Here is a 24061-nt window from a genome sequence, read left to right as displayed (position 1 = left end):
AAATCATATTACTGGATTCTGTTTCAGTGTTCCCTTTTTCAGAAAACGGCATCACCATTAATTCTGTTATTCTACCCATAAACTCAGGAACCAACTTTGCCCCACATCCAAAACTTCACCAAATTGTCAATTTTACCTCCTAAATATCCCTGAATCTGTCTACTCTCTCAATCTCTACTTCACTTCCCTAATCCAAACTACCACAATCTCTTGTACAGACTATTAAGAGTCCCAAAATTAGTTTTGGTATTTGTTTTCAAAACAATGTTATTGAGATATAATTCATATACCATACAATTCTACACTTAAAGTGTATAAGGGATGGCTTTTAGTATATTCGGAGAGTTGTGCAAACATCATCACTGTCAACTTTAAAAAATTTCATTATCAGTGTTCGTCTCTCCAATTCATTTACCACACTGCAGGAGATCTTTCCAGGATGTAAAACTCATTTGATTAGAGCAGGAGTGATTCAAAGTTCATTAAATTAATTTTTATGTGATTAACTGCCTTGTTTCTTCAGGTGGAGCTTTATTTCCCCAATCATAACCATCTTGGAACATTAAAAATGACCATACCTAGAAAGCTGTGGGCGGTTGGTACCAGCATTGAAGAGAGTGGGAGAAGCATGGGTAAACCACCTCTCAGAAAGAAGGTTATATGTTTCAATAGCAGCATCAATATCTTCTTCATGAATCCCCACAGACACCCTCATCAACATATGTTGTGGTCTTTCTGCCACTAAAAACAAAAGGAGTTTCAAATGATGGGACATGTCAGAAAAACTAAACTGAGACAATGTACCTGAGTCAAAAAAGAACACCAGAAAACAATTTAAAAAACTTTCTACCAATAAGCACCAGCAATTATTCAAAAGCCAAACCTGAAGTTAAAAATGTTAGTGTTTAAATAGAAATATTAAGGTTAATAGTTCAGAGCTCTATATTCAATGTAATCAATAGAAAATATAACAAACACGTTCATTTCTCACCTTTCCCATTGATCTTCAACAAATAGGATCGCTCCAGCGTCTAGAAAAACCAAAGCAACCAAAATACTTACAAAGCACAGTTTTTAAAGACACAAAAGATATATCTTTCACAATAATGCAATCTATTTTTTTAATTTTATTTATTTATTTGAGAAACAGAGAGAGAATGCGCACACAAGATAGAACCAGACCAAGCAGGGAGGTAAAGGACAAAGGGAGAGGGAGAAGCAGGCTCCCCGCTGAGCAGGAAGCCCGCCCCGCATTGGAGGACCCTGGGATCGTGACCTGAGCCTTCGAAGGCAGACTCTTAACTGACTCAGCCACCCAGGCACTCCAAGGCAATCTATTTAAATATTTTCCATTTTTATATGATTTTAAATGAAAAGAACAGCATATTTACTCTTAACTGGCTTCAATCTGGAACATTATCAGTTGGCTGTTTCTTTGGAAAAAACTACAAGAAAAATCCTGGAAAAAGCCAGCTCTATATTAATATGTATAATGTTAATTGCAGAAGTTCTGGTATTCATCATCATCATCATCATCATCTTTATGATTAACACTTACAAAGTGCTGTTCTAAGGCTGGGCACTGATGTAAGCAACACATACACACACACACACACACACACACACACACATACTCATTTAATTCTCAAGAGAATTAGTTGTTGAAATTTTATTAATATTATCCCCATTCTAAGATGAAGAAAATGAAGCAGAGATTAAGTAACTTGCTAATAATAAATAGAACAGAGATTTGAATCTGGATGGTCTATAACAACACATGTTCTTGATCACTACACAATACTGTTTATCAACACAAAAGTACTTAAAAAAGCACTTTGCACATAGTAGGGATTCAATAAATAGTTGTTATATAAATAGAATAATAGGGAATAATTCTAGCAAAGTATCTACATAACTCAAGTAATCCACAAGTAGTATCTGGAATTCAAAAACTGCAAATGGATAAGCTACCTTTCCTTAACTCAAACCACCACCACCACCCTAACCTAATCCGCACCCCAGGTCCATTCTGACTCCCAAAACTTACTGCCTTTATAATTATATTACTAAAACATAAACAAAACCTGTATTTCCTGATTTAAGGAGGAATTTCCACTTGTTAAAACCCATTATTTACCTTAAATCCGAAGTAGTTGTAAGAGAAATCTCGGTCATAGATAATGGCAGAGTTCAAGCGCTGAAAGAGGTAAAGAAGAAAAAAAAACCTTATAATTAAGATAATTAGACTTATTTTCACAAAATCTGATATCTTTTAGCCCTGACTCCAGAACTAAAATTGACACAGAATACAAGTGATAACACTAAGTATTGTGGACTAGAAATTTATAACTAACATTAAGGAAAATAAAATAGTTTATCAAATGAATACCTTACTTACATTTAAAAATGTGTATTAAAAGACTAGAAGAGAACACGTAAACTGTATATAAGTAAAAATATTAATATGATTTTCCAAACTTTCCCCGTTATATTTACAGTTCACCTCTAATTAAAAAAGGAAAGAACATGAGCACAAGAGGGACCATATTATCATCCCTGAACATGCTTTTAGACCACCTATTAACCTAAAGGTATTGGTATTACATATTTACTAATACATATTTTTTATCTTAAAATTAGCCCATTTTAAACTGCACATAACAATATATATGATTACAATGACAGAAGGTAGGATTACATTAATTCAAAGGCTCCTCAAAAAAAATTTAACCAGTTTTAAACAAACTAGTGTGTAACAATGAAATTTATAGCAGAATTGGTCATTGTTACAGAATTTTTCTTGGCTATAAAGCTGTTCAAAGGAAAACAAAAGGAATCAGGTACAAATAATCATTCTGGATAGAAAAAAATGGAGTTAGTATTATTTTTCAAAATACTAACAGTGTTTCTACATAATGATCCATGGCCAAGGCCTTGAAAAATCTCTATGAAACCTTTCCTTTTCTCTTAAACTTTTAAGAGTATCTTTGTTGCCAAAAGGAGGTAGGTGCCTAGCACGAATAATGGGGAACTAAAATATTTATCAGTATTTAATTTACAAATACAGGTTTTTGCTGCTGTTCTTTATTTTTGTTTACCTGTCTTCCAGATTATACAACACACATTATGAACAACACACAACTCAATTTTCTCTCAGTCTCTTTAAAATCAGATACATATTTTGAAAGACAGTTAACTAATCATTGTATTACCCAAGGTTAAAACTGGTTTCTAATCTGTACAAATATCGGTGGTAAATAAACCCATGTACAAAAGGTTGGCAAGATCTATACATCTTTCCCTTTCTCTCCTGTGGGATCTAGTTAAGAAAGGGATTAAGGGGCGCCTGAGTGGCTCAGTGGGTTAAGCCTCTGCCTTCGGCTCCGGTCATGATCTCAGGGTCCTGGAATCGACTCCCGCATTGGGCTCTCTGCTCAGCTGGGAGCCTGCTTCCTCCTCTCTCTCTGCCTGCCTCTCTGCCTACTGATTTCTCCTCTCTGTGTGTCAAATAAATAAAAATCTTAAAAAAGAAAGAAAGAAAGAAAGAAAGAAAGGGGTTAAAATACAAGTGGATAATTTTTAAGTTGCTGGCAAGATCTCTCAAGATTTTATGCTGGGAATCAGTTTGGCAATGTCTACTAATTTTTTTTTTAACAAAATTTTTGAATGTATATATTCTTTGGCGAACTCCACTGAAGGGATTTATCTTTTTTTTTTTTTTAAAGATTTTATTTATTTATTTGACAGAGAGAAATCACAAGTAGTCAGAGAGGCAGGCAGAGAGAGAGAGAGGGAAGCAGGCTCTCTGCTGAGCAGAGAGCCCGATGCGGGACTCGATCCCAGGACCCCGAGACCATGACCTGAGCCGAAGGCAGCGGCTCAACCCACTGAGCCACCCAGGCGCCCCTGAAGGGATTTATCTTATTGATATACTCATCTATGAGCAAAACTCCTACCATACGTGGATATTCATTGCAACAAAAAAAGGAAAACAAATATTCATCACTAACAATTCTTACATATACGTACAACAACAAGACATCTATAAAATGGAAGGCCTTGCAGCTGTTAGAAAGAATATGGTAGGGGCGCCTGGGTGGCTCAGTGGATTAAAGCCTCTGCCTTCAGCTCAGGTCATGATCTCAGGGTCCTAGGATCGAGCCTGGCATCAGGATCTTGGTTCAGCAGGGAACCTGCTTACCCCCCTCTCTCTGCCTGCCTCTCTGCCTACATGGGATCTATCTGTCAAATAAATAAATAAATAGGGTAAATTCATAAATGCTGATATAGAATCACCTCTAAGATAAACCTATAGGTGAAAAAAGTATTAGCAAGAACAGTATGCATAGTACGATATCACTAAAAGGAAAAATATATATGTACACATATACAAACACACACATATTATAGAATAGCTCTAGAAAAATACATTTAAAAATGATGAAACAAGCTTTGCGCAGTGGCAGTATCGTAGCCAATGAGGTTTATCCGAGGCGCGATTATTGCTAATTGAAAAATGATGAAACATTCTTGCTCTAGAAAGGAAAAGTAGAATTCAGAGGAGAGAAAATAACTTTTTACCTACACTATCTGTAGTGTCTAAGTTCTTTTAAACGTGTTTAAAAAAAAAGAATCTATAAAAAATGTTTTCACCAGAAGAGCATTATACATACATCTTTATTGGCCAAAACAATATCCAGTGTTGACTTGGCCACCATGGGAGAGTGTCTGCCATTATGTGGATTTATATAATTGTAGAGATCTTCCATCACATCTAAAAAAATTTTTAAATAAAGAAATGTCAAAATCACTTAACAACAAATTCAATCCTCCGGTAATAGTCTAAAACCCTTTTTCTCATGCCAACCTCCCTCAGTACCTAGCACAGAAAGTGGTCAATAACCATATACATGTTGTATATGTGCTGCCGAAGCGAGCACAATAACCATATACATGTTGAATAAACACATAATAATGCCTCAATTAGGGAAACAATCTCCCAGAGTTAGCATAAACATAGGTTTTTGTAATTTGAAGAAGATTCCCTGGTGATTCTGATCACCAAACCATTGAGAATTATTGGTTGAAAATAAAGAACAACAGAAGTTATTACCTCCTCTCAATTTTTTTTATCCCAACAGAATAGAAACTCAACTTTAAATTCATAATCTATCACCCCAAGCATTTCATTTCTATAAACAGTTAATAAGCGCTGTCTTTTTGCTCTTCTTCAAGACATCATAGCAGAGTGTGGCCCTCTGCATTTACATATAAAACTTACTTAGGCACACATAATGCTGGCATTTTGATTGGATTGTCTTGAACCCATAGATCAATTCTGGGATAACTAATATATCTACAATAAATCTAATGAAGAGGTTGATATAACATTTGAGCTCCACATAAAGATCTGGAATTGACAGCCAAAAGATTTCTATCTCGGGTCTACCAATTGACTTTTCATATATCACTTGTTACATACAGAACAAATTATTTAACCTTCCTTTGTCCCCATTCCCAGAACTGTAAAATGGGAATGATGCAATAAAGTGCTTGCCAATGGCGACAAAGGATATTTTGTTCAACCAAGAACTTGTCAATAAATATTACTAATTTTTTCAATCACACCACCACCAACCACCTAAAGACAGGCTTTAAAAAGAAGGGGGGAGGAGCACCTGGGTGGTTCAGTCTGTTAAGCCTCTGCCTTCGGCTCAGGTCGTGATCCCAGGGTCCTGGGATCTAGCCCTACATTGGACTCCCTCCTCAGTGAGGAGCCTGCTTCTCCCTCTCCCTTCTGCTCCCCCATTTGTTCTCGCTCTCTCTGTCAAATCAATAAGTAAAATCTTTTTAAAGAGAGAGGGAGAAGGGTGAAGAAAAGGACCCAATAACTCTCACACAGCAGGTCAGCAGCATGGAGAACCAGAAAGTTCCAGTCCCCTCTCTGCCACTAACTTGCACATTTTTAAAATAAGATGTAACTTTTCTTTTGACATTTAAGGTTTCATTTGAGGAGCCTTATACATTTTCTGAGAATTCTAACTTTTTCCTTCAGACTCACCACTGAATACTTTCTTTGTTTCTTTGTGCAAGTTGGAGACAGCAATCCTTGCTGCTAGGATGGCATAGTCAGGGTGCTTGGTCGTCAAGGTCGCAGCCGTCTCAGCAGCCAAAGTATCTAGTTCCACAGTGGTGACCCCACTATATAAGCCTTGGATTACTTTCATGGTGATCTGAGCCTATTAAAACAAAACCAAGAACTACTTGAGCTTCCCCAAGAACCATTAGCCTCCTTAAAAGAGCAATGAAGAAAACAATCAAATTTATTATGAAAAAAAAAAAATTTCCTTTTCTGAAAAACTATCTTTCAGAATGTTGGACTATGAGGGACGCCTGGGTGGCGCAGTTGGTTGGACAACTTCCTCCGGCTCAGGGCGTGATCCTGGAGTCCCGGGATCGAGTCCCACATCAGGCTCCCAGCTCCATGGGGAGTCTGCTTCGCTCTCTGACCTTCTCCTCGCTCATTCTCTCTCTCACTGTCTCTCTCTCTCAAATAAATGAAATAAAATCTAAAAAAAAAAAGGATGTTTTCCTTTAAAAAAAAAAAAAAAAGAATGTTGGACTATGGGAAACTTAGTAAACCAAGTAAACCAACAAACCAACAAAGCCATTAGAAAAGCCACACTACATTTGCAATGAAGAGGCAGCACCAAACAAACAGAAAACCCAAGGACAGCTTTTAGAAAGAGTAATGGTCTCACCAGAAAACAGCTGAAAACAAACCAGTGATTTTATAAGTATCTCATCTTTCATTCACATTGTGCCTCTGTGGTCGGGGTTCGAGCTACATACTTACCCATTTTCCCCCAATCCTACTTAAGGACAAGTATGAGAAAGCAAATGAATCAAACTTTAATCATTCCAATTAAAGGAGATGAAGGTGTAAATCAATTAGTGACTACTCTTTTCTTAGCACCTCACAAATTACAAAGTAGCTCGATTTTCACCATCTTCTCTGACATTCCACAGCACCAAGTTAAGATGGGTATTATTAATTATTACTATCACCTCTTTATGTGAGAAACTGAGGCTCAGGATACTGGGACTTGCCAGTTACTATGTTACTACAGTTACTATGACCCCTGCTCTACATCCTATTCAACCTCACTGCATTCACTGTTTTCAAGACCATATTGTAAGAGGTTCTCCTTTTTAAAACACACAAAGCACAAGTTATTACCATACATTTTTTAGAAAAACAAATTCTTGGGTGTTTACTGAATCTTTAAGACACCTTAATTCAACAGAAAATTGATGCACTTCCCAGATGACCAAAGTATGTCCCCTTCAAAAAAGTCTGTGTGTGTGTGTATTACTAGTTTATAATCCATTCTACTTCATTATACATAATACCAAGCTCCTGATCACTTTCTTCTCAGATCCAAGAGGTAAGTTACATCCAGTAAAAGAATAGTGAAGTCTTCTGAATAGTTTCTGGCACTACATGGCAAGTAATCAGAACTCAGGATAAAATAACAAGTCACTTGTATAAGTCACTCCCCCTCTCTTTGAACCTTTCTTATTTCTAAAACAGGAGGATGAATTAGGATGATCTCTCAGACACATTACAACTCTAATATTCTACTATTCTAATTATTGTTTAGAATTCCTAAATATAAAATATATTTTATTTATATTTCTAAATATTTATTTATAATTTATTTTTAATATTATATTCCCAAATATAAAAGAGAATTTATGATAAGCATATTTTAAAGTCATTTAAAATTATTTTCTTTTGAACATTTTGGTCAATTCATTATTTATCAAGTGTCTAATTACATACTTGGCAAGCACTGCAGATCACAAGAATAAGACAGAGCCCACCCTTGATTCTAGGTGAGGACAGAGACATATAATTAATTTCCATATCATGTGATTAATGCTTGGAGGCCAGCATTAATGCCACAGCAATACAGATAAAATACCTAAATAAGGCTGGGGCAATGCAGATGGCTTTGGAAAAAGGGTTCTTAGAGACTCCATTTCAAAGATCATTTTGGAAATAATGTGTAAGATGCACCTGAACAGGGCAAGATTAGAGGAAGACACTTTAGAGGCCACAGCAGTCCAGATTAGAGATAATGAGGGTCTAGAGTAAAGGAGTTACAAAAAATAATGAGAAAAACAGAATAACTTGCTTATGAAGCATTCTCTTTAATTTAAATGTTGTCCATGAAATCTACTTTCTATTACTTAAATGTATTTCTACATAAATAACAAAAAAGCAAATTTCAGGGTGCCTGGGTGGCTCAGTCATTGGGCGGCTGCCTTCAGCTCAGGTCATGATCCCAGGGTCCTGGGATCAAGACCGACATTGGGCTCCCTGCTCGGCAGGAAGCCTGCTTCTCCCTTTCCCACTCCCCCTGCTTCTGTTCCCTCTCTCGCTGTCTCTCTCCGTCAAATAAAAAAGTAAAAATCTTAAAAAAAAAAAAAAAAAGATTAGATACATTATTAAAAAAAAAAAAAGCAAATTTCAAACTAGTTCCTATACAAACGACCACAACTCCAAAACAAGCTTTTCTATAGGCTTTTCCACTTATGAATAAAACAATTCACCCAAGGAAGTCTCTAATATGAAATGTTAAGTTTTCCTCTTTGTTCACTCTGATAATTCTCTGAAAAGAACTCACAGGACCAAAAGTTAGAAACTAAGTTTTATTTTGTTTTATTTTAGAAGATAAGTTTTCAGCAATTAATTCATATTTTTATCCAAGGCCGTAACCAAAATACCAAACAAAATATTTATTAAGTAAATGATAAAAGATAAGGGACTAGTAGAAAGAATCATAGGAAGCAAGGTTTAAATATAAACCATATTTACTTACAGGATCAACAAAATCCATATTAAGTCCATAACATAGCTTCTGGATTCGAGATGTAATTTTGTCGAACATAACCCGCTCTTGGCGGCCATCTGAAGAATCAAACCATGCAATTCATATTAGCACTCATTAAGACAGCAACATCAAAGAATCGGAGGTAATCAACACATGAACTTTAAAAATTGACAAACATGAGATGCTATTTCACAGATAAAAGATTCAGATCCCAACACTCATCAAGAAATTTTTTTTAAAGATTTTATTTATTTATTTGACAGACAGAGATCACAAATAGGCAGAGAGGCAGGCAGAGAGAGAGGAGGAAGCAGGCTCCCCGCTGAGCAGAGAGCCCGACGTGGGGCTCAATCCCAGGACCCCCGAGATCACAACCCAAGCCGAAGGCAGAGGCTTAACCCACTGAGCCATCCAGGCGCCCCAAGAAATTATTTTTTTATCTTCAAAAAGTAGGGATTCTATACACAAAGTCTTCCCTTCTTCCCTTATATTATATATAAATCAGCTGGATTCTCACAATAACATCCTAAATGATGTTTCTTCCTTTGTCCCACCCAGCAGCCAGAATTATTCTTTAAAACTTAAGTCAAAATCATGTCATTATTCCCTTCAAAAGTCCTTAACAGTGGTTTATCATCTCCTTCAGAATTCAAGTCAAAATCATTCTAACGGTCCATAGAACTCTACACAACCTGTCCTATGTGCCCCTTCCCCAACTTCAACTTTTGCTTTCCCACCATTCCTCACTTCCTCTACCCTGGCAACCCTGGCCTCATGACTATACTTTTTTAGGTCTTTGGTCAATGTCATCTTCTCAGTAAGGCTCCCTTGATCACCCTATTTTAAACTGCAATTCCCCAAACACAGGTGTGCTCTTCTTATCCCCATTCTCATTCTATGCTTTATTTTTCTCTATAGCACTTAGTATCATCTGACACACTATATATTTTACTTATGTATCTGTTTACTGTGTGAGTCTCTCCACTAATCCACGAGAATATAGCTTCCAGAAGGAAAAAGAGTTTTTGATGTTTTATTTACCAATATATTCCCCAGCACCCAGACCAAGGACCAAGGACTAGCCCATAGCAGGAACTCAAATATTTACAAAATGTTAAATGATTTAAAACCTGTCTCCAGGGATGCCTGGGTGGCTAAGCCTGCCTTTGGCTAAGCACCTGCCTTTCGCTTAGGTCATGATCCCAGGGTTCTGGGATCGAATCCCGCATCGGGGTCCCTACTTAGTGGGGAGTCTGCTTCTCCCTCTGCCCCTCCCCCCACTTGTGCTCCCACTCTTCTCGTTCTCTCGCTCACTTTCTCAAATATAAATAAAATCTTTAAAAAAATAAATAAAAAATAAAGCCTGTTTCCATTCTAACACCTTCATGATAAATTTGGCTTACATACCCTTCTAAGGTAACAAACGATTTTGAATGTACTTCACACCATGTAAAGAAGTTCTTCGTTTTTTTAAGATCTTATTTATTTATTTTAGATAGAGAGAGCATGAGTTGGGGGAGGGGCAAAGAGAGAAAATCCCAAGACTCCCCAGTGAGCACACAGACTGAGGTGAGACAAGATGGGGCCAAGATATCAGGATCCTGGGGCACCTGGGTGGTTCAGTGGGTTAAAGCCTCTGCCTTGGGCTCAGGTCATGATCTTAGGGTCCTGGGATTGAGCCCCGCATGGGGCTCTCTGCTCAGCGGGGAGCCTGCTTCCCCCCTCTCTCTGTCTGCCTCTGCCTACTTGTGATCTATTAAAAAATAATTAAAATCTTAAAAAAAAAATAGTTGCTCTTATTGGGAAAACACTGATCACAGTTATCTGTGATACACAGAGACACTCAATAAATGTTAATTTATCTCTTTGCCCCTCCCATCCTTTTTAACTAGTAACTAAAGGACAACATATTAAATATATGTTTACACTTGGCCTTCTCATTCATGTCTCTATGTTGAAACTTAGCTCAGTGGCTGGCTGAAGAATAAATCAACAGTAAGCACTACTAACCTGTCATCAACAAAACTATCACGAAATAAAACACCTCGGGCTCTCGTGCACTGAATGACAGCCCTTCTCTTTCTGATCACCATTGTGATCTCCTATTCTGACCAGATTGACATATGCAGGGTTTAACTCTGCAACAGAGTAAATCTACTGGCCCTCACTGGGACTAGGCCGTCAGTGCTCTACCAGCTGGCTAACTAAGCAGACAGGTGACCACAAGGCAATATTAGCAAAAAGATTTCTGTAGCTGACAAGTTAACCAGGTAACTGCCAAAAAGTACAATAGCAATTGTATTAACTCGCACGGGAAGGGGGAGGCAGACTAATGGTCTAAAGAACCATTCTCTAGCCTATCATTCCACTTAGTCAACTTTGCAACCCCTAGATGCTAACTTTATCACATCATTAATCCTTGTTTCTCACTGCCTACATTATCCTCTTCTCTCAAGCAAAGTCTTCCTTAATTTGGTCCCCTATCACCTCTTCACTTGTTTCCAGTGAAACATCATTAAGTCCGAACAGGGCCTCCCAGTCCCATACTCACATCAATACCTGTACCTTGCTCTGCCTACAAGTCCCTCTTCCCACCTTTCCATACATCTAACTCCTACTTAATCTTCAACTCTCACCACATCCACGAGACCTGCCTTGAACACTTACTCACAGTGACCTCTTCCTCTTCTGAAATCTTCTAGAATACTAATTGTCTGATTTCCTCTTGATTATGAACTGTCTTCTCCAGGAGCGCCTGGGTGACTCAGTTGGTTGGGCGGCTACCTTTAGCTCGGGTCATGATTCTGAAGTCCCAGGATGAGTTCTGCATTGTTTATTTGACAGAAATCACAGGCAGGCAGAGAAGTCCCAGGATGAGTTCACAGGCAGGCAGAGAAGTCCCAGGATGAGTTCTTCCTGCTCAGGGAAGAGTCTGCTTTTCCCTCTGACCCTCCCCCTTCTCATGCTCTCTCTCTCATTCTCTCTCAAATAAACAAATAAATAAAATCTTTTAAAAAATAAAATAAAATAAGCTATCTTCTCTAATTCTCTCTTCAGCAAGATTGCTAATACCGTAAGACCAAGGATGTGCCTCTTCTACAAGGTATGAACTTTCAATCCCTTCTGCCTGGAAGGCTCAGCCCACAGATCTTCACATAGCTGGCTCCTAATATTATTCAGAGCTCAGGGCAAATGCCAGCTCCTGAGAGCTTTCCCTGACTATCTAATTCAAGATTACCTTCTCCATCACCTCTATTATGGGTTTACTTGTCATGACCTCCCTAATGACTATCTGGAAATTAACTGATTCCTACGTTTGCCTGTTTCTTATGTATACTTAGCACTCTCACCCACACAAGAATGCAAACTCCACGAGAAAAGGGATTTAGCTTGTTTTGTTCATGGCTGTAATCTCCAGTACCTAAAACAGTTCCTGGCACAAAGTAATACTAAGAAAACACTTTCTGAATAACTGAATGAATGGGCTCCTATAGCCTTTACTTTACCTACCAGGGTTATTTATTGTATTTTATTATATTAAGTTTTCTGATGTGTCTATCTTTTGCAATTGATTATTAAGATCCTTGAAAACAGGACACAGGTCTACTTCCTCACCACTGTTTCTGAGTGCCAGCAGAACATCCACACAGATTTGTAAGATAATACAGTGGGCTGTAGAGGTGATTAGGAAGAAAGTAGGGAGGGAGTAAGGGGAAAAAAGAGGAAGAGCTAGAGAACAGATTTAGAAGAGAGATTACCAGAGTACACATAGGTGCTTTAAAAGGAATTATTTGGAAATGTTAATTTCATTTTATGAAAACTGGTACACACACACACACACATACACTAGTGTGTTCTCAGTCATGATGTAAAATGTAATTCTTACTGTAGATTGCAACCCAAAGTTTTGAAAACCATATACTATATTCCAAACCACACTTTATAACTCAGCTACACTACGTTTATTGCAATGCTCCTCAACTTTAATTCTTTAACCTTAATCTCCTTGAACAATACAATACTCTCCCATTAGGAAAAATATCTGAAGATAGCAAGAGAAAAACTCATCTACTATTTCCTTCTGTTATCTAACAATTTTCATGTGGATTATTCCTATGTCCCTAATAATCATAAGATCTCTGAAGATGAAGCTGCTTTCTTCCTCTATTATTTCCCCCAGAATCCTTAGCAAGATATAAGCACTATTCAGTAAGTACAGTAGTACTCCCTTAGCAGCAGGGGATACATTCCAAGACTGAAATCACAGAATGTGTGCCTGAAATCACAGAAAAGTACCAAACCCTATATATACTGTTTTTTCCTATACATACATACCTATGATAAAGTTTAATTTATAAATCAGGCACATTAAGAGATAAATAGGGGCGCCTGGGTGGCTCAGTGGGTTAAAGCTTCTGCCTTCGGCTCAGGTCATGATCCCAGGGTTCTGGGATCAGGCCCCCACAGGGCTCTCTGCTCGGCAGGGAGCCTGCTTCCTCCTCTCTCTCTGCCTGCTTCTCTGCCTGCCTGTGATTTCTGTCAAATAAACAAATAAAATCTTTAAAAAAGAGAGAGAGATAAACAACAAAAACCAGTAATAAAATAGAACTATTATAACTGTATACTATAATGAAAGTTATGTGAATGTGGTCTTTCTCTCAAACTATCTTGTGGTATTGTATTCACCCTTCTTGTAATGATGTGAGATGATAAATTGCCTCTGTGATGACATGAAGTGAGGTGAAAGATGTAGGCCCTCTGATGTACACTTAGGCTACTACTGATCCGACAAAGTCGAGAGGATCATCTGCTTCCAGAACACAGTTGTTGGAGTAACTGGAACCGTGGAAAGCAAAACCCTGAATAAGTGGAAGAGGGCTACTACACAAGTTAGGTTGACTGCCAGCTGCCCTCCTGGATAATTACATTAAAATTAACAAAAATGACAGAAGCTAGTCTGCTATTCATTGGTATGCCAAAAATAAGAGAGAAAAAGAAAAACCCCGAGCACATTAAAAATAAAAAATAAGGGGCACCTGGGTGGTTCAGTCAGTTAAGTGTCTGCCTTTGGCTCAAGTCATGATCCAGGGTCCTGGGACTGAGCTCCACTCCAGGCTTCCTGTTCAGCAAACAGTATGCTTCTCTCTCTCCCTCTGCCCCACCCAACAACCACCCCTCTCATGCTCTCTCACACTCTGCGTGAAAGACGTAAATAAAATATTTAAAAACTTTGTTCAAAAATAAGATAAACTCAAGTATAACTGTGTAAATTAACAAGCTCTGCTGAATGCTACACGAGCAGAATCTAGCTGAGAATCATCTGGATCAAATTATGTTCTCTGAAGGAATAAGAAACAAAATAAGCTCCACCTTTTAGAGCTTGTTGTAGGTAGTACTTTTTAAACTACAGTATTTCAAAGTAGACCCTAAAGTTAAAAACTCAACACAGGGGTGTTACCTACTCCAGGAATTTAAGTTCACAAGTTTTCAATTCATATTTGTTACAGACTTATCAAAAGGGAATCTTCATCCTTCCATACCTTTTCCTAAAGCTCTAAAAAACCAGATGTTTCTTTCATTCACAGGAACAGACCAATAGAAGTGAACTGTGTATTCTGGTCTTTTGGTCTCATCAGCTAAAATGGAGGACAGGGAAATTCAGAGAATGATGTTCTCAAGATACTAAAAACTGGAAGAAAGGCCATCACTGTCCACTTCTCTGTCTCTTGGCTTTTATTAAACTCCCTGGACAAAACCAAATCAACCACCTGCCTACCCAGAGAATCCATTAAATCCTGTATTTTTAAATAATTTTCCTCATTCACTCTGAATTCCTGTTCGTGGCAAGTCCGGTGCTAAGTGTGGGCATAAAGTCCGCATCTTCGAAATGGATAACCGGCTAGTGGAGGAAACCACCAGTCAGTCAACCAGTAGTAAGTGCCTACAATTCTGAAATAACTTTATTGTTTTAACAGAGGCAAGCAGATTCAAGTCAAACTTTGTTCCTACCTGCTTACAGTTCTCTGCTAGACACACGTTTTGCTCTTGTTTTTCCAATCTGATTAAACCTTTTGCCAAGGCAGGGGCTGTCTCCTCTTATAATTTCACACTGACAAGCAAAGATCTGGCACAAAGGAGGAACTCGGCAAGTCTAACGGGAAATAATTGCTGGGGAAGAACCCAAGTCCCTGGCTCTTTCCAGTCAGTCCCCATCCTGTCGGAAGTTGTCCCGGCCTCCCTACTCCGATTCAGTATCAGTAGCCCCAGTCCCAAACTTGGCCGCACACCTCCCACAAAGGGCAAATTCCAGGCATGTCTGTGGCTAAGCTCTGTTCTTTTTCACCGCACATCCCCACAAAAGAGATCAGGAAACTGAAGAACAAGTCCCTTCTTTCTGGCTCCTCCCACTTCCTAGGACAGGTCACCAGCCCCAGGGTGTTCCAGGACACTCCGACGTTAGCCTTGGGTTCGAAACCCGGCCTCACCATCAAGGGTGGCCTGGCGTCAGTCACTCCTCTCTGCACTTCAGATTCTTTACCCGAGAAGCGGAGCTAATAAATAACTGCCCCGAAAATGCTCGGTGCACAGAGTAACTACTCGATAAAGGGGAGGCAGTATTCTTTTGAAAGGCGGCAGGATGACAAAGCAGAGGGGGCTCATGCTGAAGACCAGCGGGAGGCGAATGTGGGGGGGACGGGAGGAACAGACTGACGCAAGCCAGAGGCCCAGCGGGCTTGACAGGGCGGGAAGCCGCGGCGGGCCGGGCGGGAAGCGGTAGAGGTGGGCGGGTGTGGCCAACTGCAAGGGCGGCAGCAGCCCGCAACCCGTTTACCTGCTCCCCAGTAACCTGCTGCCCTCTCCCCAGCCTCTCACCTCGCTTGATCACATGCATCGCGGCTAGCGGCTGAGGCGCTGAAGGATTCGAGACGGGGCTGCAATTCAGAGGCGCCGGCGGGATCGAGAAGGTGGTAGGTCGGGTTCCTGGGGGGCGCTCAGGTGCAAGGACTGGATTTGGGAGCCAGAGAACACTTTCCTCCACGGAGCGGAGGCGCGACAATCCGAATCCCCTTCCCGCTCCCGCCACCCGAGACGCAAAATCGGCGCGACGGAGCTCGAATGACGCTTACTCGACGCTGCCAGCGTCCCGGCTCGTGGGCAGGGCCAGCGCAGCCCCAAACGGGCCTCGCCCGATAGCCGCCATGTTGAGTACGGGCAGGGCCCTGGAAACTGCGCCTTTTCCCTGGCCACATTGGGTGTGGGCAAGCCCGGCGAGAAGGCGGTTCTCCTGCCGCCATGTTGATTGTGGGCAAAGCCAACTCTGGGCCAGAACCCCGCGCTGCGCGCACAGCCCGCCAAGCCTGGGCCCGCCCCTCTCCTTGGCGCGCCCCGGCCTTAGTCAAGATGGTTCAGGTATTTTTGAAATAAAAACCTAACCATTCAAAACCCTTTCTTGCCTTGAGGACTGTTAGAATATAATAACCCGACTGCTATCCGATGTGAGCTGCATCCTGTGATCCATAGCTGGAGGCAGCTGGGAGCCCCACGCTCCTACATCGGAGGAAATCTGGCACTCACTCCTTGGAAGAAAGTCCTGCGAGCCCGTGTTTGATTTTATCCTGATGGAGTGGGAGCTCTGGAAGAGTTTTGAGCAGACCAAGGCAGAGCCGTGGCCCATTTGCTTTTATAATTCTCCAGTGGGTGGTGGCAGAAACAGTGGAGGCAGAATGGACAGTGCTTGGTGATTGAATGAGGGGAGTGAGAATAGGTAAGAAACGTTAATACACAAGAGTGATGTAGAAGCTTGTGATCTGGACGACACAAACTGATTATCATGAAAGCTCATGTGGCATCCCTTTATAAGATCTTTCCATCGGTTCCTCACTACCCTCTAGATGTACCCCAAGCTCCCTGTGAAGTAATTCTAAAAGTCATAGGTGATAGGCAAAGCCATAGGATAGATAGGGTAAGGATGGCCCAAAGATGGGGTTGTCAGATTTGGCAAACAAAAATAATGTGTTCCAAATGTTGCAGGGACATGATTACACTAAAAAAGTTTTTATCAGAAATTCAAGTTTAACCAGGCAGGCATCCTGTATTTCAACTGGAACATCTGGTATTTCAACTGGCAGCCCTCTCTGGAGACCTTTTGGGAATGTGTATGAGAGTTTCAGTTTTCCCTGTCCAAGGGGAAACAGTCCCTTCTTCATCCTGTCTCCAATGCCACGAAGAACACAATGAGAGTCAAAGCCAGCAGAGGTTAAAATCTCCAACATGCTTTATTGGACTTCAAAGAGTCTTATGAAATAACACAGAAAAACCATGTGAGGGTGTCCAGGGGGTACAAGGCAGTCTGCAGCCTAGCACCCTCCTAAGACCAGTCCCAGGTGCCTGCACCCCAGGCCCAAAATAGGATCCCAGAGTAAAGGCATGGGAAGGAGTGGGGCAAAAGGAAAATACCTTTACAGCCATAGCAAAAACAGGTAAGGGAGAGAGTTGCCTAGAGGGTGGGAAGGGTGTGGGGGAAGAGGTCACACAGCTGTCTTCAGCTACACTATCTTCCTCAGCCACCCCCTTCCCTAAACCAGCTGTGTCCTTTTTGAGCCTCTGGCCCAAGCTATGCAGTAACATGAACATGGGGTCTGACAAGGGGAGTATGTGGTGCAGGCACTTGGGAAATTCAGGAGATTTTCTTTTTTCAATTTAAAAATGATTTTTTGGTTCAAATGCAACAATATCCTGCCCAACAGCTCCAGCGCCCCCTTAGAGCCCTGTATCATGGCTGAGGCTCCCATGGCCAGGGGAGCCATTTGTCCTGAGCTCCAGGAGTACTGATGCTTAGAGAGCATTTGGGCAGCACCTCTTATAGTCAAACCCTCCTGCAGTGTGGGGGAGCAGGGCTAAGAAAGAGGCAGGTGTAGGTGAGAGAAGAGAGAAAAGGTGACTGCCCTGTGGCCCACACATCTGGCTTCTACTCATCCCCCAACTAAGAGAGGAGTCTCTCCCAACCTACCCCCTAGCCTAGCCTCTCTTCAAAGTTCTCTAGTAGCTTGTTCTCTAGGAATGTGTTCCACTCCCCCACAAACCCCTAGAGGTTCAAGCGAGCTCCAGGCCAAGTTTCCTTCTGGCCCACCACACTCCCAAAGAACAGACCTCAAATATTGGGCCCTAGGCCCCAGTCTGAGGCAAACAGAAACATCGTGGGTGGGGTGGAACATGTCTGAGGCACAGATGTCGGAAGTTACTCCTCCTATCTTCCCCCCAAGGCTGCCAGGGGAAGTTGGGGAGTGGTGGGAGGGAGGAGCCTGAAAGCAGGAAACAGAGAAACAAGAAACCAAACTTCAAAACTGGGACAGCAGAGACAGAAGCTGGACCCCAGAGGTGGAGGTGAGGGCTGAGGGGACAGCAACTAAGACATGCACTGAAGTAGAGAGGGAGTGGCAGCAGCAGCCCATGGTTGGGAGAAAGGCAGGGCAGGCAGGCCATGGTGGTCAGTTAATAAATAATATTGAAGGACCCAAGGATGAGGGGGGCAGGTATGTACAGTGGCCAGGCCCCTGGGCCAGCCCCTCCCGTGCCCCGCTCTAGGGGCCAGGTATCTTGGAAGGGGAGGAAGGGGGGCAGAAGACCAGGGAAGGACACATTGTCCCGCCACTGCCACTCTCATCCTGCCTACTTCTTAAGAGGCTTCTTAAAGATTTTGAGGGGAAACTTCTTCCGGCCTGGGCTGGCATCTGTCTCCTCGCCAATGGAGCCATTATCCTCCTCAGCCACAGCCTTCTTGCCAGCTAGATGGGGAATGCGTGTATTTCGGCTAGCCTGCAGGGCTCGGCTGTCCCCAACTGGAGATGGCGTGTCTGGGTCTGGGGAACTGGAGCTGTGAGAACAGGAAGAATCCAAAGGTGGAGAGCCACCAGGTGGGGCTGAGGGGCTCAGCTCCATCAGGCTGTGGGCTTTGTCCAGCCCATGGTTCAGCGCCAGGAGTGCCTTCTTGGCCAAGGCAGGACTGTCAGGCAGTTTCTCCGCCAAAGAGCCGGGGTGGACCCCCTCAATCAGCCGGTGGCTGCCATTGGAAGTCATGGCACCGAGGGCCTCATCTGCAGCACGGACCATTGGAGGAGGCTTGGGGGCCACACGCTGGCGGTCACTCATGTGGAGGGAGGACTCCGAATCGGAAAGGGTCAAATCCCTGCAAGACAGGGCAGAGAAGAAGAAAGAGATACATACAGGAGAGGCGGGTGGAAGAAAGGTGAAGAAGAGAGAGGAACAGCATGAGAAGACAAGGAGGGGTGGGAAATGGGTATAGAAATAGGGGTGGGAGCAAGAAAAGAAGATGAACAGGCAGGGAGGCAAGAGAGAAGGATGAAAAACAGAAGGAAGTTGAGTATGCCATAAGTACAGGACAAGAGATAGGCAGGAATAGGGAATGGGGACAGGTTGGGGAAGAAAGAGAGAGGAGGGTAAAATCAGGGAGAAAGAAAGGCAAAAGGAGGAACAGAAAGAAATAAGAAGGGCCAAGAAGATTAAAAAAAGAAAGAAAGGGAAAAGTGATAGAGAAAGAAGAGAAAAACAAGAAGCAAAACCAAAAGTCATTACACCATCATCTGTCTGGCAAAGGACTTTCTAAAGACGGGCCCCCACCCTGCTGAGTGGCCAGGTCCTAAACTGGTGTAACCATACGCTTGAATCCCCCCCCCTTCAACAAAATCTCTGCCTTCCCATAGCGGGCTGGGTTTCTTAGAACTCAACCCTAAACCAACACAGAACCCACACATTACCCTGAATCACCATTCCCCACGCCTTCCTCCCTGAATGACTCCTGTCACACCCCGGGACACATCCAGACTGGGCCAGGCAGCAAGGAACAGGGCGCATGCAGTAAGTGGGCCTAACCCAGGCTGGGGAGGAGAAGGTTAGAACAGCCTTGCAAATAATCCCTTATGCACCCCCAAAAGGCCAGGCCGCTGCCTCTTTCAACCCCCTCACAGGACTCAGGAAAGTGTTTCAGAGTTCAAACCAAAGTCTGCTGGCAGTTGGAAAGGGGGGTCTTTTTCGGAGCTCTGTGAAAGGGAGAGTGTAGGCAAGTGCAGAAACACAGGACAGGACACTGGTCTCTAAGGTGGCAGTGGTTCCGAAGAGCTGCCACTAGAAGTCATAATTTCCATCTCTGCTTGAGGCTTGACATGTGACCTAGGACAAGTCATCTAACCTTGCTTGGTCCTCAATTTTGGCCAAATGAAGAAATTACCAATTCAATTACCTTGCAAGGCTGTTTGGAGGATCTGATATGTTGGCAAATCACTTGGAAATGTAGACAGTTTGGGGGAAGGAAGATGATGAGGCCAGTCAAGCTGGAAGACCCATACGTGGGCCAATCTTAAGAGACTTCTTTGCAAGGCTGAATCATGGGGACGTAGCACTGCACACTGGACATGCACACACAGAGATTAGTCCAGAAAGCTGAGGCCCTCTAAGGGGCTAGCTATTCCTAAGAAGGCCCATGAACTAATTCCAGATGCCTCCTCTCCTGCCTCTACAGACAAAAGGGTAAATATGCGGGTCCCCTGCCAGTCTCTTAACTCTCTCTACTTTCCCAGAGGAGAACCCATAGTAGGGGCAGAGGAGAAGGCTAAGGGAAACACTTAAACACCCAAGTCAGGAAGCAAAGGGGAAAAGTCAGGAGTGGGAGGGGAGAGCACCATAGGACCTGGAAAGAAGGAGGCTGTGGGTCAAAAATTAGGGAGGGCACCAGGGCCCAAAAATAAGCAAAAGCAGAAGGTTGACTCATAGCTCCTGAGGTTTATTTCTCTGTAGGAAGCAATTAACTGAGTAGCTACCCTGTGGGCCAGTATCTTCCTGGAGACAAGGAGCAGCAGAGAATAATCCCAGCTCCAGCTCCATCCTACAGGTATTGTTTCAACCACATCCTCTACTGTTTACTCATGTTCAGTTTCATATTTGGTTTCGTATATCTGATACTGTCCTCACTTCTGTCCAAACATGCACTCATTTCCCTAAGTTCCAAGATGATCCACTCCTACCCTGCCTTTTCCACATACATATGGACCACAGAGCAAGGCGCTGAGACAGTTCTGGGGAGCAACCGCACTGGGAAAAGGGGCCCTCTAACCTGATGAGGTGAGGCTCCCGGGGGCTTATTTTTCTAATGCCAAGGGAGAGCAGTCAGTGGGTTGGGGCCCTCCCAGCCTCACTCCTCTTACCCCAACGCCCCATTTGGCCATGATTCCCATCCCTCTGTGCCTTGTCATCAGTTAAAAGCTGAGACTTTCCAAAGCCAGGAAAGAGCCTGAGGGAGCTCCAGCAGATGCAGGAGGTCAAAGGCCTGCTGAGGCAAGCTCACTTTCCCTCCCTGAATCTTTGAGACACTCAGGTCAGGGGTGTCCCTCCCCACAGGCTGGGCTGCCTTGGGCTTCCATACCAAGCTACTAACCTTACTAGAGAGCCTGTTTGTCTTTAGAGATGGTCCTCTGGTGCATGGTGCAAAAGAAAATTAAGTAGTGAACAGGCCAGGTGGGTGCAGGTACCTCCCCGCCCTCCCTCCCCACTGCCCTCAGCTTCGCCCTTTGGAGCATGGGATTCACAGCATCCCCTAGTACCCTGAACCCCAATCCAGTCTTCTCCACCTCTACGGGGAGGGGAAGTCTCCCTGCCTAAGCTTCTGGATGACAATGAGGATGAGAATGAAAATGAACCACTGTGCTGGGTGAAAGTGCTAGCAAAGGCAGCCCCTTTGTGAAAGACAAAGGAACAGCCCTCACGGATAACTATCCAGAAGTAGCAGAGCAAGAGGAACTGGCATCCAGAGTGAAGCACGACCAGAAATCCACAAATCCACGGCAGTCAGCAGGCTGCAGCCCCAAGGCCAGGGCTGAGCCAGGCCACAACTTCCAAGAAGAAAGGTCCCTCTAGAGGATAGGGACTTTCTAAGGCTCCCCTAAGCTTGTTCCAAGGAAGGTCAAGGCTCTCTCATCTCTATCCTAGCTTATCTCCTGAGGTATTAGTGGGGAATGGCCCAGCCCCTGCTAGACCAGGCTATGGGAGAAAGCCTCTCATCAGTTCTTCCAGAGTTCGCTGAGACCTCTGGGAAGCACAGAAATACCCAAAGAGTGTTCCGAGACTGGAAAGCCAAGTTCTACACTGTGTTCTGTTCCTAATGAGCTGTGGGACGAGGGGGAAATTACTTGACCCTTCAAAACATTTAAAGTGGGGGCACCTGGGTGGCTCAGTTGGTTAAGTGACTGCCTTTGGCTCAGGTCAAGATCCTGGAGTCCTGGGGTGCCTGGGTGGCTCAGTGGGTTAAAGCCTCTGCCTTGGGCTCAGGTCATGATCCCAGGGTCCTAGGATCAAGCCCCGCATTGGGCTCTCGGCTCAGTGGGGAGCCTGCTTCCTCCTCTCTCTCTCTGCCTGCCTCTCTGCCTACTTGTGATCTATCTGTCAAATAAATAAATAAAAATCTTTGCAAAAAAAAAAAAAAACAAAGATCCTGGAGTCCCAGGATCGAGTCCCAAATTGGGCTCCTTGCTCAGTGGGGAGCCTGCTTCTCCCTTTGACCACCACCCCCACCTGTGCTCTCTCTTTCAAATAAATAAACAAAATCTTAAAAAAAAAAAAAAAGTAACTTGAAGTGAGTACTTTAAGCTCATCCCACTGATAAACTTTTCTTGCTCAAAACCCTGAACCTGTTCCCCCTCTTCAGTTCCCTAATTCCGTGAAGGGTCCCAAATCCATTCAGTCACCCAAGCTAGAAACCTGAGTGTCCTCCTAGGTTCCTCCCTCTCCTCCACCCCTCCCAGACACCTGCCAAATTAATCCTCTCCTTTCCACCCCTAGACCTCACTACCTCCCCTACTGGTCTACCCCAGTGACTTTGCAGTTTCTGTACTCTCCCCTTCTCTTCTTCATACAGGCCCCTATCTCCAAAATGTAAATCTGATTCTCTTCCTTTTAGAAATCCTTTTGCAGTCCTCCATCTCTTAAAGAGTAATGGCCCAAACCGCCCCCCTCAGAGCCCTTCCTCCTCCTAGCCTCATCTGCCACCCCTTCCCACCAACACACATCCAAGGTCCTAACCACAAATACATCCTATTCTCTTGTACCTCCACGCCTCTGTTCGTCAGGCTTCCTCTGCCTAGACTACACTTTCTTCCTCTCCTGCACACAGGGTGTTGTCGCAAATGTCATCTCTTCTATGAAACATTCCACCCTTTGCACACTGCTAGTCACTCCCTCCTCAACACCCCCGTAGCACTTCTCAAATTGTTCCCTAATTATCTGTGTACCTCTCCTGGATGGCTGGGATTGTATCTTATCACATATGAACCCCACGTCCCGCAGAGCCTGGCCCAGAACGGGTATTCATAAATATTCCATCAAAGGAGCAAAGGAAGCAAGGCCTCCATGGAAATAGCGGATGTGAAGGTGCATAGTTTAGGCCCAAGTGAGAGAGGACCATGAGGGAGGGGCGCTGTCCTCATTTCTAGGGTCAGCAAACCCCACACAGAGAAGAGCACAAAGTTGTGGGAAGTGAGGCTGACATTAAGAAGGAGCCCCGGGGCCGGGAGAGGACAGGATGAGGAGAAGATGCCCCACAGCACACTCCCCCGCCCCCCAACAGCTGAGCAAGCAGCAGCCAGCAGGCAGAGGCCAAGGTAAAGGCAGCAGAAAGGGAAGGAAGGCAGGAAAGAAAGAGAAGAGAGACAGCCAATACCCCAAGCTCTCTGAGTGCCCAGGCATCACAGCGCTGCTGTCAGAAGGGGGTGGGTCAGGGTGGGGCTCCATCTGGAGGAAATAGGAAGTGCTGTGATGGTAATAAACAGGGTGGACATGGACGGTGGTGATGGAGGTGGTGGTGGAGGAGGTGGTGGTGGTGGCAGAGGAGCAGGAAGAAGAAGCAGAGGCAGATGGAGAGCTGGTCCCGTGGCCTTCAGAACTGAAAGACTGTCCAGATGAAAGGCTGCGCATTCGCCGCAGAGAGACCCGGCTTGTCAAGAAGTGGCCAGCCTCGCCCTCTACCAACCTCTGAGATCCCAGGCCATGCTGCGGCTCTGTCAGGCGCTGCCGGACACTGCACTGCAGGGTGGGAGCTGCAAAGAGAGGAAGGAAGGGGTGAGGAAGGGCCAGCCTCCTTTGGGCTGGCAGGCAAG

General features: G+C 43.5%; 2 protein-coding genes and 1 pseudogene across 8 annotated transcripts in view; 1 reads left to right on the top strand and 2 right to left on the bottom strand.

The window, feature by feature from the left end:
• The window catches only part of RRM1 (ribonucleotide reductase catalytic subunit M1), a 37869-nt gene extending 21786 nt beyond the window's left edge, over window positions 1–16083 (bottom strand). The window contains exons 1-8 of one of the 2 annotated variants that reach the window (XM_044258670.1): window positions 15774–16081; window positions 11568–11724; window positions 8889–8977; window positions 6062–6239; window positions 4674–4774; window positions 2138–2197; window positions 992–1031; window positions 579–741 (exon numbers count right to left, since the gene is read on the bottom strand). In XM_044258670.1, the coding sequence (XP_044114605.1) occupies window positions 579–741; window positions 992–1031; window positions 2138–2197; window positions 4674–4774; window positions 6062–6239; window positions 8889–8957 (611 nt within the window). In that variant the 5' untranslated portion in view covers window positions 8958–8977; window positions 11568–11724; window positions 15774–16081. Of the gene's footprint in view, window positions 1–578; window positions 742–991; window positions 1032–2137; window positions 2198–4673; window positions 4775–6061; window positions 6240–8888; window positions 8978–11567; window positions 11725–15773 lie in introns of both variants that reach the window. The other variant, XM_044258669.1, reaches the window with a different exon arrangement.
• Window positions 4449–4599, top strand: LOC122914685 (annotated as a pseudogene).
• A 1074-nt stretch (window positions 16084–17157) lies between the features above and the next one.
• STIM1 (stromal interaction molecule 1) overlaps window positions 17158–24061 on the bottom strand; it is a 193311-nt gene continuing 186407 nt past the window's right edge. For 2 of the 6 annotated variants that reach the window (XM_044258665.1, XM_044258666.1), the window contains 4 exons: window positions 23935–24001; window positions 21349–21385; window positions 20158–20323; window positions 19018–19086 (listed from right to left, as the gene is read on the bottom strand). In XM_044258665.1, the coding sequence (XP_044114600.1) occupies window positions 19079–19086; window positions 20158–20323; window positions 21349–21385; window positions 23935–24001 (278 nt within the window). In that variant the 3' untranslated portion in view covers window positions 19018–19078. Of the gene's footprint in view, window positions 19087–20157; window positions 20324–21348; window positions 21386–23934; window positions 24002–24061 lie in introns of all 6 variants that reach the window. The other 4 variants (XM_044258667.1, XM_044258668.1, XM_044258663.1 and 1 more) reach the window with 2 other exon arrangements.

Source organism: Neovison vison, chromosome 7 (genome assembly GCF_020171115.1).
Source record: "Neovison vison isolate M4711 chromosome 7, ASM_NN_V1, whole genome shotgun sequence".
Lineage (NCBI taxonomy): Eukaryota > Metazoa > Chordata > Mammalia > Carnivora > Mustelidae > Neogale > Neogale vison.
This window is presented reverse-complemented; position numbering and strand designations above follow the sequence as displayed.